The sequence below is a fragment of the Aspergillus karnatakaensis genome, assembly GCF_047715665.1.
Source record: "Aspergillus karnatakaensis strain CBS 102800 unplaced genomic scaffold BJY04scaffold_110, whole genome shotgun sequence".
Lineage (NCBI taxonomy): Eukaryota > Fungi > Ascomycota > Eurotiomycetes > Eurotiales > Aspergillaceae > Aspergillus > Aspergillus karnatakaensis.
The window spans coordinates 37,127-53,216 of record NW_027395822.1 but is presented as its reverse complement, the minus strand read 5'-3'; the positions used below and the strand labels follow the sequence as shown (position 1 = coordinate 53,216).

The window sequence follows — 16,090 nt, the reverse complement described above, 5'->3', positions numbered from 1 at the left end:
TGAGCTGCAAGTGCTACATACACGCTGCAACTTAGCACTCGAAGGGATTGGAGTCTGAGCGGACTGCCTGGGTTAATTATATTAAAGAGCGCACGACCAGGGTTAGAGCACAATTAGAAGTAACTTCAATTCCCGACATGTTCAAGTTTAAGTTCTTCCACTACACGATTACTGCCGTGATTTGTATATCGGGGGCTATCAATTGCCGGGTCGCCGTAAAGGAATAGTCTCCTAATTTCAGTCCAAGTGGCGAACGACGGTGAAGGGCTGCTCCATTCGTGTTGAGCACGGACCGGCACGGTGACCGGGTTGCCGGGCCTCCGACTCAGAACTCGGTGGCAGTAGATGCTCATGGCAACATAGACTAGGTAAACCCGCGTGTGGCTTGATTCACAAGTTGCTATGCCTTTTTGAAGCTTCCATAGATTATCCACGAAGCTTGAACCCGACAGTCATATCGCAGATACACCTCCGCGCCCATTACTAGACCTGAACCTCGGCATCTATGGCGCCCAGTCGTGAGATCCTCGAGAGCTCTCGGCCTAATCCTGACTTTGAACAGGTACGTCCATGATCAACTAGGAAGCTGTCGTTCGATGTGCTTCAGTGTACCCCGGCAGCTAACGTGACAGTTCTCATGCAGGCCGCGATATCTCAAAGCTCCCCACCATTTCCAACGAACGCTAGCGTACAGACCCTTCGAAGTATAACAGAGGGTCTCAAACGCGAGGCACGAGAGGCGCTTGGTGGCCCTCCTCCGACATTGACAGAGCAAGACATATCGATCCCAGTTCGCAACGGCCGCAGGGTCCTCGCTTACGTCTGCGCGCCATCCGATGACCTCGACACAGCCCCGTTGCCAATTTTACTCTTCTTCCACGGCGGAGGCTTTTGTATCGGCTCGCGTCACGATGATCTAGACTCAAACAGGGCTATTGCCGCTCGGGGTGGGATTCTAATTGTCAGCCTTGGGTACAGCCTTGCGCCGGAGCGGCCTTTTCCCTGTGCCATTCATGACGGGTTTGACGCCCTAAAATGGGTAAGTTCTCTTTTTCCTTTCTACTCCAAGTACCCTTCGAAAAGATAAAATTAGATCCTTGGAGCACTACCGCTAACTATACCCCTTCCGGTAGATCAGCAACAATCCAAGTCGAATCCATCCCCGCGCATCCCCGTCAGCAGGTCTCATTATCGCCGGTACATCTGCCGGCGGGACCATCGCCAATGCCGTTGTGTACCTAAATCGTGATCTAGGATCTCCTGTAAAGGTTACAGGCCAGCTCCTGAGCGCTTCGCCCCTTCTACCACAGCCAATGGTTCCCGCGCGTTATCGGGATGACTCCGTTAGCCACGAGCATAACGCAAAATTTGCCATCCCTGCAGCAGAGGTGGCTCAGCTTTTCCTTGGTGAGAAACAGCCATGATCCATCCCCATTTCTAATCCCGATCCCCGCTTTCTGGCTGGCTGGTCCTAATAATTATCTCTCCTCGCAGCGGCTTATAAACCAGATCACACCTCGCCGCTCTGCGTTCCCGCCATCCATCCCTCGGGCCATGCGGACATTCCCCCAACCTATTTCCAAGCGTGCGGCCTTGACGTATTGCGTGATGAAACGATAATCTATGAACGGATACTCCGAGACGAGGCCCGCATTCCCACACGCCTCGATCTGTATCCGGGCTTGCCGCATCATTTCTGGGAGTTTTTCCCCCGGTTGACGACGCAGAAAGAGAAGAGAAATGATGATACAGTGAAGGGGATTCACTGGTTATTGAATTTGAATCACGGTCGGTCATAAGATGCTTTCTCCGAGTGGCTTTGAGGGTCCGGATTGATATGGCGCTCGCTACCAGAAAATGTAGTAGTCCTTTTTTTTTACACGAGCCGAGCAAGGCTAGGACGAATGTTTCAAGGGAAAGCTGTGTGGATTATTTTCTACGTCTGATAGCCCAACTACCCCAATGTCCTTACCCTACCATTCACAGAGAAGTACAAGTGTAATAGACAAAAAGGGCAAGGACAGAATAGCACAATTTAGGCTTTCCTGTGGCTATTATTGCCATCTATTATGTACTTTGCCCTGAATTATGTAGGATGACATGCAGTACAATGGCACACTATAGTCAATGTGGGCTGGAAAACATGCATTCATACAAAACTAACCACTTGACCCATAATAGCATCCTAGTTCCCTCCTGCCCATATAGACGGGGTGTCTTGGTCCGAATAATGCTTCCTACGAGCAGAGAGTTACGACCGGCAAAAGTACACTGGAAAATACAATTCAGGCCACTGAGATATCTAACATAAACTTAGAAGAAAATCTCCCAGGCCATCTGCGCCCTTGTACGAAGTATTTCGACGTCCACTGCGCGCCCCTTAACGGACGGAATGTCTCTGATGTATTGTTCCACTTCGGCTCTATGATTTGCTTTCAGGCGAAGAACCTGTCGACCGTATGTTAGACCAGAAAAGGATAACCAGGGAATTTCTACTAAGGACAAACCTTTCCTTGTTCAGAACCAACAACGTCAAAGATCTCTTCGGCGATGCCTCCTGTGCTCGGTATTAGTGATTACGAGGCTTGATGTCGGCGCATTAGCATTAAGATATCGAGCCTACCTTTCCACAGACAAACGCAGTGTAGTGCGTCTTGGAGACCATACGCAGAATCATAATCAAATCCCTCCTTCGCGGTTACAACAACGTACCAGGTAACGCACGGGTCGGTATTAAAAGGCTCTAGGCGCTGAACCTGCGGAGCACCGCTGAATTCTCCGCCACGGTTGAACAACTTGGAGACAGACTGAAAGTTTCCAATGGGAACAACTCGGGCATTGGAGAATCCATATTTGACCCATGGAACCTTGTCCCGCACATTTAAAGCATCTTCCAGAGACGGGATCCCCTTCCAGTGAACCACTGCCCCGTGGATTTGGTCGCCGTTGTCGGTTGCGAGGGGGAAGAATCGGGTAGTTTCGCCTCTCTGCGCCGAGTCCCACGCAAACTCGGACTCCTCCATTAACATCCCGAACGGGGCGTCGACAAGGGTCTTGCCATCTTTGAAAACATCGTAGAAAAGGAAGTCCATACTTGAATAGGCACGATGAGAGAGAAGGAAGAGAGTAATAGTTGCACACTTTGTCTGTTTAGTTCTGCTGGCAAACCGATTCTAAACTCCGTGCTCAAATACATAAATAAATGCCTTCCATCCGCCGGTTCCGGCTCCGCGCCGCGGCAGGAGATCATCTACGCAAAATCCACTTGGCCCCCCGGTTCTAATACTGATATCCGGCATTAAAATGCCTATTGCTCGCTCAAATGCCGCATCCTCTGCCGGGGGCAAGATTTTGGGCCAATGTCAACGCCTGTCGGGGAACGCATGCGGGGTGTCATGGGGTACTACATCACATCTTTTCTTATTTCCGGGTCTCTCAACGTAGGGTAGTGGGTCGGTTAGGTGCTTGACACGGAAATCCGGATGTCGGGGAATCCGCGTGCCAACTATATTCCGGCACGCGCCCTGGGGGGCGTCACCAAAAAAGGTCTTGGCAAGGGGGGCCGTGTATTTAGACACCCCCCACCCCCCCGCAAAAAAAGATCTTGAATATTCAATATTTTTAAATATTTTTTAAATATTTAGAATCCTAAGGGTTGAAAGAATAATCATATTCTTGAGTATAACTATATTCCGGCACGGCCCCTGGGGTGGGGGGCGGGGCTCACCAAAATTTTATCTTGGCAGGGCGGGCGGGCAGTCTTGATACTGCCCCCCCTCCCCCTTAAAAATCTTTATTATCATATATATTTTTTTAAACCTTTTATATATCTAGAATCCTTAGAATTTAAAGAATAGTAATATCCTAAAATATTTCAAGATTCCCTAATAGGGAAGGAGATATACTAGGGGTTAGGGTAAGGGGAAATTTTTGTTAGGGTTTAGCTTGGCAGGCTAATTATAGATAGTCTAGTCCTAATTAAGCTACCCCTCTATCTTAGGGTTAAGATAGATACCTTTATCATGCCTTAGGCAGAAATAGATGCCTGAAAAAAAAAATTTTATAAAGGGTTAGGCTATTTACTAAATTAGCAGTAGTATTAATCCTGATCAGTAATAATTTAATTTATTATATTATTCTATATAAGATTAGTATTCTAGAGAACTTGAAATTATTGTAATAACTATAATATTAAAGGAGGTATAAGGTTTTCAAGGTCCTGTATATCTAAAATATAAGGATAATTAATTCTTAGTATTGAATTTATTATTAAGTCTTATTTACCTTTTATTACTACTTAATATTCTAATTAGAAAATATTAATATTAGAAATATTGTATTATTTTCTTTCAGATATATAATAATAACAAGGAACTACCAGGTACGATATGTATATTTCGAACATAATATCCAGAAAATTAAGAAAAGAATACAAAAAAAATAAAGAAAAATAGATAAGGTCTAGTAAACTAACCCTAATACAGATACTTTTTGAGCTAGGTGCTTTGAAAATATAAAAAATAATAAAGAACCCTGAATAATCTCAGTATCTAACTAATTTATAAAACTTAATATAATATACATATTATTATATCTAAATTATAGAAAGAAAGAATACAAACCTATTTTTAGAACTAAATAAGGTTTTTCTAAATATCAGGCTATGTTATTTAGGCTAACTAATATATTATTAGGATTCTAGTAATATATTAAGGAAGTGCTGTGAAAGCTCTTACTAAAATATATATGCGTGTATATTAATAATATCATGATTTATTCAGAAACCTTCTAACAACACATGCTAGATATGCAGGATTGTGAGAACAGGGGTTCTCATGTACTTGATTAAATTAGCATATTCAGGATTTAGAGGGTTAATAAGGAAATAAAGGCTGTTTTTAAAGATTATGTAAATAGTATAGATTAATACTAAGGTTCAGAATCTTACTCTATAAGGATTCTAAAATTAGTATATACTTAGTTAGCCTACGGCTAAGTTAGTACTAGCAAGATATTTATATATTTTTATAATTATTCTCTTCTTTTATAGGCCTTAATTCTTAAGGCTAGGGATTCTTATTATCTAATTTAAATATATACTTAGTAAATACTAGTAAAAACTCTATATAGCTAGTAAAATCTTTTATAAAGAGAAAAACTATTATAAAAAGGGAAAAAACCTTCTTATAAGTAAATAATTATTATATAGTAATATATAGACTCCTATCCTTTATAAATAGTATAATTATATTAGTATTTTTTATAAACAGCCTTTATAGCTAGTACAGCTCTACAAAATATTTATAAAATAAAGTAAAGTATAAAATAAATATTAGGTAAAGTATTATTTTATAAAGGCTTTATAAAGGTAGTATATACTCTATAAGTATATATATATAGGGTAAAGCTTACCTAAGTATTTCTATTAACTAATTATATAAGTAAAGTTTAACTTTACCTTATTTTTAGAAGGAATAATACTTATATAAAACCTTTTCCTCTTTAACTTTTCTTTTCTCTTCTTCCCCTTTATAACCTTGTGTACTAAACTAAATAGTAAGTACATATTCTTTATTAATTTCCTTTATAATTTATTAATCTTTTATTAATTCCTGGCCTTGTATTGCTTGTTTCCTTCTGCAGGTATTATTTCTGTTGCTTGCAAGTAATACCTTACTTATTTCCTAGTAATTACCTTACTGTTACGGAAGAACCAACCTCTGGCTTCTTCCTAACCCTGGTAACCTCTCGTAAGCTCGCAACACTTGACTTAACTTACTTAATCTTTTCTCTTTATAGCTTTATATCTAACTAGTATAAAGACTAGTCACGGTTAGGGTTAAGCTTAGTTAAAGTAAGCAAGGCCAAGTATCCTATATATAAAATACTTATAAAGTAGTTCGTACAAGTATATCACTATTCTAAAGGTAACTCTAAGATAATAATTTATAATTAATTACGAAGAATAAGTAAGACTAGATATAGTAGTAATAAGCATCCTTAAATATCCTCCGCGCTGTATACTATCTTATATACCTTTCTAAGGTATACTAAGTAGTATACCTAATAAGATACCCTTTCCTTGTATACTAAACTCCTACTATTATTTAGTATATTAGATAGTATATACACGTGATTCCCTTTGTGGGCGTCTCGCTAGGTAAGCTTTATTATATAATAGTTAGTATCCGTTCGTGCCTGTTAGTATTACTAGGTCTATCCTAATACTAAAAATATTTAATATATTAAGAACCTGAATATTATTACAGCGTAATCTTCCGTGGCCGATAATATTCCTTCCTTAATAATAGTATCCTAGGATACTATTATCTCGTCGCAACGTTACTAGTCTATATTATTCTATCACGTAGACCGCCTGGCTGGGTTCTTAATACTACCTCCCCCTCTTCTTGCTTTTCATCCCAAAAAGCATAAGTATTATAGGTTCCCCGCACACCCGTGAGTTCTGGTTCCCTCTTCTTTTTTTCTTAAAATAGCTTATTATACTTCCTAAGTATAACCGTCTTGCTGACTGTATTACCTAGTCCGAGAGTATTATCTAAAATAGTCTTCCTATCCTAAACCCTTGCAAACACTGCTCTACCCGTGGTGTTGCGTGTATTATAGATTTGAAGAGCTGGAACTGCGTATTATATACCCGCCGCGGTTGCAAGTGCGAGAAGCGATTTTATAGCGAAAAATAATAGTCTAATTTAAAACGCGATAAGGAGCAAATAAAGCGTAAGATAGTTAAGACTAAAGAGGCCTCCGCCCGCTTGTTCGCAAAGCTATCTCGCCTCTAAAAATAATAGAAATTTCTAAAAGAGCGTGGCGTCAAGATATTAGATCATGACATAGTAGTAATAAATTAGTTAGATAAGGAGGATCCTTTAATTACTAAGAATTATTCTAAACTTAAGCGCCTAGCTAATAAGTATAAGGCTATAGTTACTTAGCTAGCTGTGATATTAGACTAAACTAGTCTAACTTAGATAATTAAGTCTCTAATATTCTAGTAGAACATAAACTTTTCTATTTTTAAGATCCCTAGTAGTACTCCTAAACCTTCTTCTAGTAACCCGTCAGGTTCTTAATAGGTTCCTAGGTATTTTTAAAGGTATTATATCTTTTCTACTTTACTAGGTATTAGGCTTTGCCGCTAACTTGCTTGTGGTTTAGAATCTTTTTAACTTTATATTTTACTTTATTTATTTCTTTAACTTCTATATATTTAGCAAGTTTAGCGTTAACAGGTGCTAGTTCTAATAATAAGATATAAAAAACTAGGTATATATATTTTATTAAAGCTAGTAGCTTTAGTTAATAATTAACTAGTCTTAGTTATTTCTTAATTTTAAATAGTCCCAAGCGGACGTGGTCCAGCTTTATACTTAGTTATTTTATTTTAATATTTTATTATAGGAGGAAGATCTTCCCCCCCTTTTCTAGATCTAGTCCCTTAGATCTTTTCTTGTTATAGTAGGTTATTATCTATATATTAACAAATTCTAAGTCTCTTAATAGTTAGGCTTAGATTATCTTTAATTTATTTATAAAAAGGTTAGCTTCCTTAGCTACTAGTTCTTTTTATAATAGTTCTCTATATATACTTAGGTAATACCTGTAATTAGCTTTAAAAGGTATTATACTAGTTACGCTGTGAACTAAATTATTATATATAAACTAGGCTATTAATAAGTTGTCTTCCTAGTTATCCTGTATATAGTTTATATAATATTATAAATATTACTTAATAGTTTGGTTTACTCTTTTTATTTACCTATTAGATTATAGTCAGTATGCGGTAATTATTTATAGCTCGATCCCTATTTAGTCCGCGACTAATTTCTAGAATTTTATAGTGAATAGTTTGTCCTTATCTAATATAATATATTTTAGTGTATTATAATTTATAATAATAGTATTAATAAACAGGCAACCTATGTCCCTTGCGGTTATGGTTATTATTATTAGTACTAGGTAAATATATTTTATAAGTTAGTCTATAATAACTACGAGATAGTCCCTTCCTGATACTATAGTTAGTAAAGGACCCATAAAGTTGACTATAATCTATTCTTATAGTTTTATTAGTACTTCTAGGTTCTGCAATTTCTTATATAGAGCATGCCTCGTAGGCTTATTCCTAATATAGCTTTCGTATTTACTAATATATTTTTTAACCTTTTTCCTTATATTTTTGATGTAATAGTTTCTCGCGATCTTTTCGCATATTTTATTAATTCTAAAGTGTCCTTCTATTAGACTGTTATAATATAATAAAATAATCTTGTTAATTAGTGTGGGTAGGATATAAATTAGTCCCTTAATCTAAATCATGCTATTTTAGTATTTAATCCCGTTGTTTAATACTTCTAGGATTTATTACACAAGTTTATTATCTTTTAAGGCTTTTCTAACCTTATCCAAGATTTCTAGTCCGCTAACTTCTATTATTACAGCCAGGATTATTAAGTTATTTCTAAGTATTCTATCTTCGTTAACTTATAAGATTACTAGTTTCGGACTTCTCTTTTTATTCTTATAATCTAGTCTTCGGCTAAGAGCGTCTGCTTGCGCGTTCTTAGTTCCTTTATAATATATTATCTTATAGTTAAATTGTGATAATAGTTCGGCCTATCTAGCTTATCTTCTTATTAATATTTTAGTTATTATAAAGTAAGTTAGATTCTTGTAATCAGACCTAATTATAACTTAGTATCTTATACCTTCTAGGTAAATTTTCTAATATTTAAATACTACTATAATAGCTAGTAGTTCCTTATTATAAATATTATAATTTACTTCTAGTAGCGTGAACTTCCTTAAGTAGAAAGCTACTAATCTTTTCTTATTATTAGTTCTAGTTTAGGTTATTATAACCCCTAAAGCATAGTCTAATACGTCTATTTCTATTATTATAAGTAAAGTAGGATTATACTACTTCTGAACTAGTAGATTAGCTAGGTTTTCTTTAGCTCTTTTAAAAGCCTATTATTACTTATCTATTTATTTATACAGGATATTTTTCTTTAATAGTCTAAATAAGGGTTCTATTTTATAAGCGTATCTTTTAATATAATATTAGTAATAGTTTAGTAAACTAATAAATTATTATAGCTCCTTAAGATTTTTAGGTATAGGCTATTCCTGAATTACTTTAACCTTTAACACTTCTACCTGGATCCCGTCCTTAGTAATCTAGTACCCCAAAAACTCTATTTCCTTAATATAGAACTCGTATTTCTTAAGCTTATATTTAAGATTTGCTTTTTATAACTCTGCTAGTATCTCTTGCATATCTAATATATATTATTTAAAGGTTTCTAAGTAAATAATAATATTATTAATATACACGCATGTGTATCTAGGTAAAACCTTCTATAATACTTCTTTAATATATTACTAGAACAATACTAGTGCGTTAGTTAGCCCGAACAGTATAACCTAGTATTTATAAAAACCTTATTTTATTCTAAAGGCAGTCTTTTATTCTTCTCTTTCCTTAATCCTAATATAGTAATACGCGTTAGTTATATTAAGTTTTATAAACTATTTTGCTCCGCGTAGTCTGTCCTAGATATTATTAATTAAGAGTAAGGGATACTAATTCTTGATTATCGCGTTATTAAGTAGTTAGTAATTAATATAAAGTTACTCCTTTTTTTCCTTTTTTAGGACAAATAGGACCCTGTATCTTATAAGAGACTTTAACTTCTAGATAATCCTGATAGGTTCTTTAGCGTTAATATATTCTTTTAGCAACTTATTATATTTATTATTTAGTAGGATTATCTGTTAGTAATCTAATACTTTTCCTTCTTAAATAAGTATAGTGTGGTTATAGGGCCCGTGTGGTAGTAGCGCCGGGTTCTTAGGTTTCTTAAAAATATCTTGAAATTAACTGTACTCTTTCAGGACTTTCTAAAATAGCTTAGTATTACTTGTAACTACTACTAGCTACTAAGCCTCCTCCCTATCTCTTTTTTTATTTTCTATAATTTTATAATATTATCTCGTTTTACTAGTAGCCTAACCAGGAATATTTATTAATTATATTCTCTCTAATAATTACTTCGTCGCTGTAATAACAGAAATAACTAGACTCTTTTTTTCTAGGGTTATATAATTACCTCTAGGTATTAACCTCCCTATAGGTTATTCGACTGCCTACTTAACCTTATTTTAAGTATATTATTAGCTACTAGCCCCAGCTAGTGCCTTTCTTTTTTTTTATAAGTATTTTTTTCTCTATTAAAGTGTTTTCTTGCTCTAATTAATATCCGGGTTATAATCCTTAAGCCACGGGATCCCTAATACTATATTATACTTGCCTAAAGGGGTTATATTAAAACTTAGTTTGTAATATTTCCCATATACTACTATAGGCAGTGGTACTAATTCGATTGTTAGTTCGAGAGTTCCTAGGTTCTTGCTGTTTAATCTATTAATTAGCGTGGGAACTTTCTTCCTCACGCTCGGTAATTTATGAAATTTCATGAATTTAGGGTTCATGAAATTACTAGTTACTCCTAAGTTAATCATGGCGTTTGCTAGCTATCTATTAATCTAGATTAATAGTTTAAGGTATTATCCTTGCTATATTGCTATTAAGAACCCTGGCAAGGCTAGTTTATTACCTTCTAGAGATTCTATTTCCTAGTTAGGTACTCTTTTATGCTGTGGTAGTATTAGTGCCAGTCCTGCCTCCTTCTTTCTTATATTATAGTAGAGACACGGTATTTTATAGTAGTAGAGCTATGTCTTGAACGCATAGTCTAGGTATTTCTTATATCCTTTATACGTACAGTTTATCTAATAGCACGGGCATTCTATATTATCTTTAATATATCTAGGCGCGACCGGGTTATATTCTACTAGATCTTTCAGGGTATCGTGCCACGGTACTAGATACCTTTACTTATAGCAAGTAATTTATAGTTATTAGTCGTGCTTAAGGTATTTAATATAATATTTGCAGTTATATTATTAGTAGTAATAATATTTATAGTTAAGTAGGCTTCTCTGCTTCCTACTAGTTTCTCTTAAGTTATTATAATAGTCTTGGTTATCTCGCCCGCAGGCTTCGCAGAATTATAGGTATTTATTATAGAACTATTTATATACTACCTAATCCTTATTAGTCCTATCCTAGCACGTTAGCCGGACATAGTAATATTAAGACGTGATTTATTACTAGAGTTGTTATTACTCTTGCTTAATCTTAACTCTCTTATATTCTTAGTAATTCTGTTCTATAAAGTCAGGCCTTCTCTTATTACCTAGTAGTCTAAAAGGATCTTCGAATCCTTCTTAAATAGGGTTTTTAATTAGGGTTTCGGGCACCTTAATAGGTTCCTCCCTGCTAGGATCAGGGCCTTCTACTTAAGTACTAAATTATTTATTAAGGGGGTTAAAATCCTACGTGATAGCTAGGAATCTGCTATGCTCTTTTTCTTAAACTAGCTTAGTAACAAATTTGTTTTTATAAGTCCTATCTAACCTTTTAACTTAGTTGTTTTGCAAAATCTATTAGAGTTAATATTCCTTAGTATAATACTCACGCGCGAGCTTACGGGCCTCGCTACTATAATTAGTGTTATATTTTCTAGCTTAGATATATATATAGGCTTCTAGCTCTATATTAGTTATACTATTAAGGGCTTATCTATTTTATTTACTCTAATCTAGAAGTAAGTCGCTTAGGCGTTCCTTTACTTTTAATTCCCTAGCTTAGTATAGTATATACCCGACTAGCTCTTCTATTTCCCGGGTAATTCTTATAGCTTCTTTATAGGTTAGAGGTATATCTATGTTTTCTGCATGCTCTGCTTTTTCTAGGGATATAATAAAAGGGTTTTCTTCTCTAGTCGTGTTAAGTGTTATTAGCTCTGCAGTGGTGTTTAGTTGTTTTTTTTATTTAGAACCTTTATAATTTTTCTAGCCCTGCTTCTTTCTCTAAGAGCAGTCTGCTGCTTTATGGCCTGATTTACCGCAGGTAAAGTACAGATTCTTCTTTTAATACTATTCCCTTTTTTTCTTAGAAAGTATTATATTAAGGTCTATTAGTTAAGGTCTATAAGGATTATTATATCCCTAATTTCTTAGCTGAAATTATTATCTAGTATTAGCGCGATTTCCTCCGGTCCTGCTGGTTTAATAGAAATATAGTGCTTGGTACTTGTTATGCTAGTACTAATAATAACTTTTTTTCCTTACCCGCAGGTTTTGGAGTTAGTTATTAATTTATACTACTTGCTTAACTATCTCTTTAATAATCTTAGGTCTATTTATAATAGCTATCTTCTCAAGGATCTCCTATTTAAGTCCTTCCTTAAATTGCCTAATAAAGGCCTTGTTATCCTAAAATATGCGTGATTATAACTGCGCGAACTTAGACATGTAGTAAGATATATTACCTATCTACCTTAGTTATCTTATCTCGTGTTTAGTATTTTAAGTAGTATTAATATCGCTAAAGGTATCTTCTAAGTACCTCTTAAAAATACTATAGTCTATAAAGATTTCCTTAGTATTATTAGTTATATTATCTGCGTTAGTAGTTTAGTATTCCCTTATAAAGGGTTTAAACTATTTATAAGCTGCCCTGGTAAGGTAAGTAGAGATAAAAAGAACTTTATCTCTTTGTCCTATAAACTTATCCCTATTAATATTAAGATAGGTATTTATCTAGGTCTGCTAGTACCTAAGCTTAGATTAAGTATTATTAAAAGGCTTAAGGATTTTAAGCTTTATAGTCTTTATAGTAAGTCTATTACTAAGTTCGAGGACCTGCTCCTAGAGTTATTTAATTATTCCTTAGGCTTTACTAGTAGGAGTAGTATTACGTTAATTAAGGTTATTAGTTAAGTTATTAATAATCGCGGCTTAACTATTTAGCTGCTCCTGTATAGTACAAATAATAGACTAAAGTTATTTTATATTAGTAAAAGGTTAGTTAGCTTGCTAATTTCCTCTAGAAGCTATAGTAATAGTTATTTTAAGTCAAGACAAGATACTTATATTAACTAGTGATTAATATATTACAGAAGAACTAACCTCTAGCTTCTTCCTAACCCTAGTAACCTCTCGTAAGCTCGTAACGCTTAACTTAACTTACTTAATCTTTTCTTTTTATAACTTCACGTCTAACTAGTATAAAGACTAGTCACGGTCAAGGTTAAGCTTAATTAAAGTAGGCAAGGCTAAGTATCCTATATATAAAATACTTATAAAGTAGTTCGTACAAGTATGTTGCTATTCTAAAAATAACTCTAAGATAATAATTTATAATTAATCACGAAGAATAAGTAAGACTAGATATAGTAGTAATAAGTATCCTTAAATATCCTCCGCGCTATATACTATCTTATATACCTTTTCAAGGTATACCAAGTAGTATACCTAATAAGATGCCCTTTCCTTATATACTAAACTCCTACTATTATTTAGTATACCGGATAGTATACACATGTGATTCCCTTCGTGGGCGTCTTGCTGGGTAGGCTCTATTATATAATAGTTAGTATCTGTTCGTGCCTGTTAGTATTACTAGGTCTATCCTAATACCAAAGGTATTTAATATATTAAGAACCTGAATATTATTACAGCGTAATCTTCCGTGGCCGATAATATTTCTTCCTCGATAATAGTATCCTGGGATACTATTATCTCGTCGCAACGTTACTAGTCCGTATTATTCTGCCACGTAGACCGCCTGGCTGGGTTCTTAACACTTACTTCTATAATTACCTTGCCTATTTCTCAGTAATTGCCTTGCTTTTATAATTACCTTACCTATTTCTTAATAATTACCTTACTTTTATAATTACCTTACCTATCTTTTAGTGATTACCTTACTTCTGTGATTACCTTGCCTATTTCTTACTTTATAAAGGTATTAGCTAACCTTAAATAGTTTATAAAGTATATTCTATTATTTATAAATATTATAAGATATAGGCCTGTATTTATAAAATATATTTTTAGTAAGATTAAGTAGAAGTATAATAATTACCTTTATTATAGTATTCCCTGCTTCCTTATATAATAAGAACTAGATATTAGTCCAGCTTTACCTAAGTATTATATAAGTTTATTAGTATATTTTTAATTAGGAGTAGTTTAATAAAAAAAAGCCTTACTTCTATAGATAAAGCTTTATTATTAGATTTAGATACCTTATATATTATGTCTCTTATTAAAATATATAATAGGCCTGTAATATTCCTTAAGCTTATAATAATACTAGCTGCTAACCTACTAGTATAACCATGTATAATAATAATACTTTACCCTACTTATATTTTTTTATTTTTAGGTATTTATTTATAGAGTTTATTTTAGGCTAGGTATATAAATATCCTTAGCAGCCTAGTTTTTATCCTTTTATAATATTTATTATTATAAAATTTAAAGGTTTTTTTACTACTTTAACTTTTTTTTATAAATTTCTTAAATATTTATAAATATTTTAAGTAGCTTACAGGCTTTTATATAATATTATTCTTACCTAGCTTATATTTTTTCTATTTAACTTAGTATAGCTATTCATAACTATTTTTATTTTTTTTCCTTATAAGAATAACTTTAAATATATAGTAATTATTATGTATATTTATAGAATATATAAGGAACTATTCTATAGAATTAACTTCTTCTATTTCCTAATACTTATAAAGTATTAAAATATAAAAGATATTATAGATATCTAGCCTTACAAGCAAGTCAAAAATATATATATTTTATTTAATATATTTAATAACTTACTAAGCTCTATAAAATAATATATTTAGCTTATAAAATAATTATATTAAAGACTAGTTCTTTATACTAACCTATATATACTTACTAACCTTAAAGGTCTTAGTAATATACTTTTTATTATAATATCTTTTCTAATACTTATAGGCCTTTTTTAAAGCCTTAATAGTATTTTTATAGATCTCTTATAGCCTAGCTATATAGTTTATAATATTCTTTTTTATAATATTCTAGATATCTAGTTAGGTATCTAATATAAGTATATAAGGGTATTTACTTATTTTTATATAGAATAAAGTAGTATCTATTAATACTTACTCTAAGTTATTATATATAAACTTTATAAGTAGTAAGAAATTAACCTAATTATTCTAGTTAAAATTAATATAATTTTATAAGTATTATTTTAAAATACTATTTAAGTATTTTATCTAGCTATCTATTTATAAATAATATATAGTATTTAATAATTACTTAATCTTAAGATAATATATTAAGTTAGATTAGAACCCTAATATAAAGACTAATTTATAATTTATTATAATATTTATAAATATTTTATATAAGTAAATTATCTTATAAAGTATTATTTTTATAAGTTATACTTTTTTAATTATTTTATAAATAAGGATAAAATAAGCTATCTTACTTAAATAATTAATAATAATAAGAATTATATTATATAATTACTAGTTAGGATTTATAATCCCTATACTAGCTAGTAAATTAGTAATAAAATCTATACTAATCTATTTTTATATTTTTATAGAAACTAGTAAGGGCTGTAGCAAGCCCTGCTACTTATTATATTTAACCCTTATACCTAAGTATATTATATAGCTTTAATAATTATTCTTAATAAATCTATATATATATAACTACTAGAATTACTAATAAACTAGTTCTTAGATTTATTTTAAGATAAAGTATCCTATTAAAGAATTATTATAAAGCTTTATAAATATTTTAAAGTATAGGAAATACTAGTCTAGGATATATATTTTTTTTTATAATAAAGTATATTATTCTTATTTAACTAGAGACTTAGCTCTAGTCTACCTCTTTTAAATATAATATACTTAGTATTAGGATTTACTAGGCCTTTATAAATATCTTATATAATAGGATTATTTTCTAGTAGTATTAGAAGCTTCTCTAGTAACTTAATAAAAGGGTCCTTATAAAATAATCTTTTATTATATAAGATATACTAGGTGTAAGGACACGCGAATGTCCTGCCAGTACTGACTCAGCCGCGGGCTGACTAAGCATACACTAACTTTAGAATCCTTATAAAGTAAGATTCTGAACCTTAGTATTAATCTAT

The 16,090-nt window shown here is 32.9% G+C and overlaps 2 protein-coding genes across 2 annotated transcripts; one reads left to right on the top strand and one right to left on the bottom strand.

Annotated features, from left to right (window-relative positions):
* Positions 1-505: 505 nt before the first annotated feature.
* BJY04DRAFT_225034 (alpha/beta hydrolase) lies at positions 506-1,799 on the top strand (the record flags this gene model as incomplete). Its single annotated transcript, XM_073718118.1, has 4 exons — positions 506-562; positions 644-1,039; positions 1,134-1,407; positions 1,495-1,799. The coding sequence occupies 4 exons, from the start codon at positions 506-508 to the stop codon at positions 1,797-1,799; spliced, it is 1,032 nt and encodes a 343-aa protein (XP_073564251.1).
* A 514-nt stretch (positions 1,800-2,313) lies between these two features.
* BJY04DRAFT_212080 (uncharacterized protein) lies at positions 2,314-3,092 on the bottom strand (the record flags this gene model as incomplete). Its single annotated transcript, XM_073714492.1, has 3 exons — positions 2,314-2,448; positions 2,508-2,557; positions 2,624-3,092. 3 exons carry the CDS (start codon positions 3,090-3,092, stop codon positions 2,314-2,316), a joined length of 654 nt encoding a protein of 217 aa, XP_073564250.1.
* Positions 3,093-16,090: the final 12,998 nt, after the last annotated feature.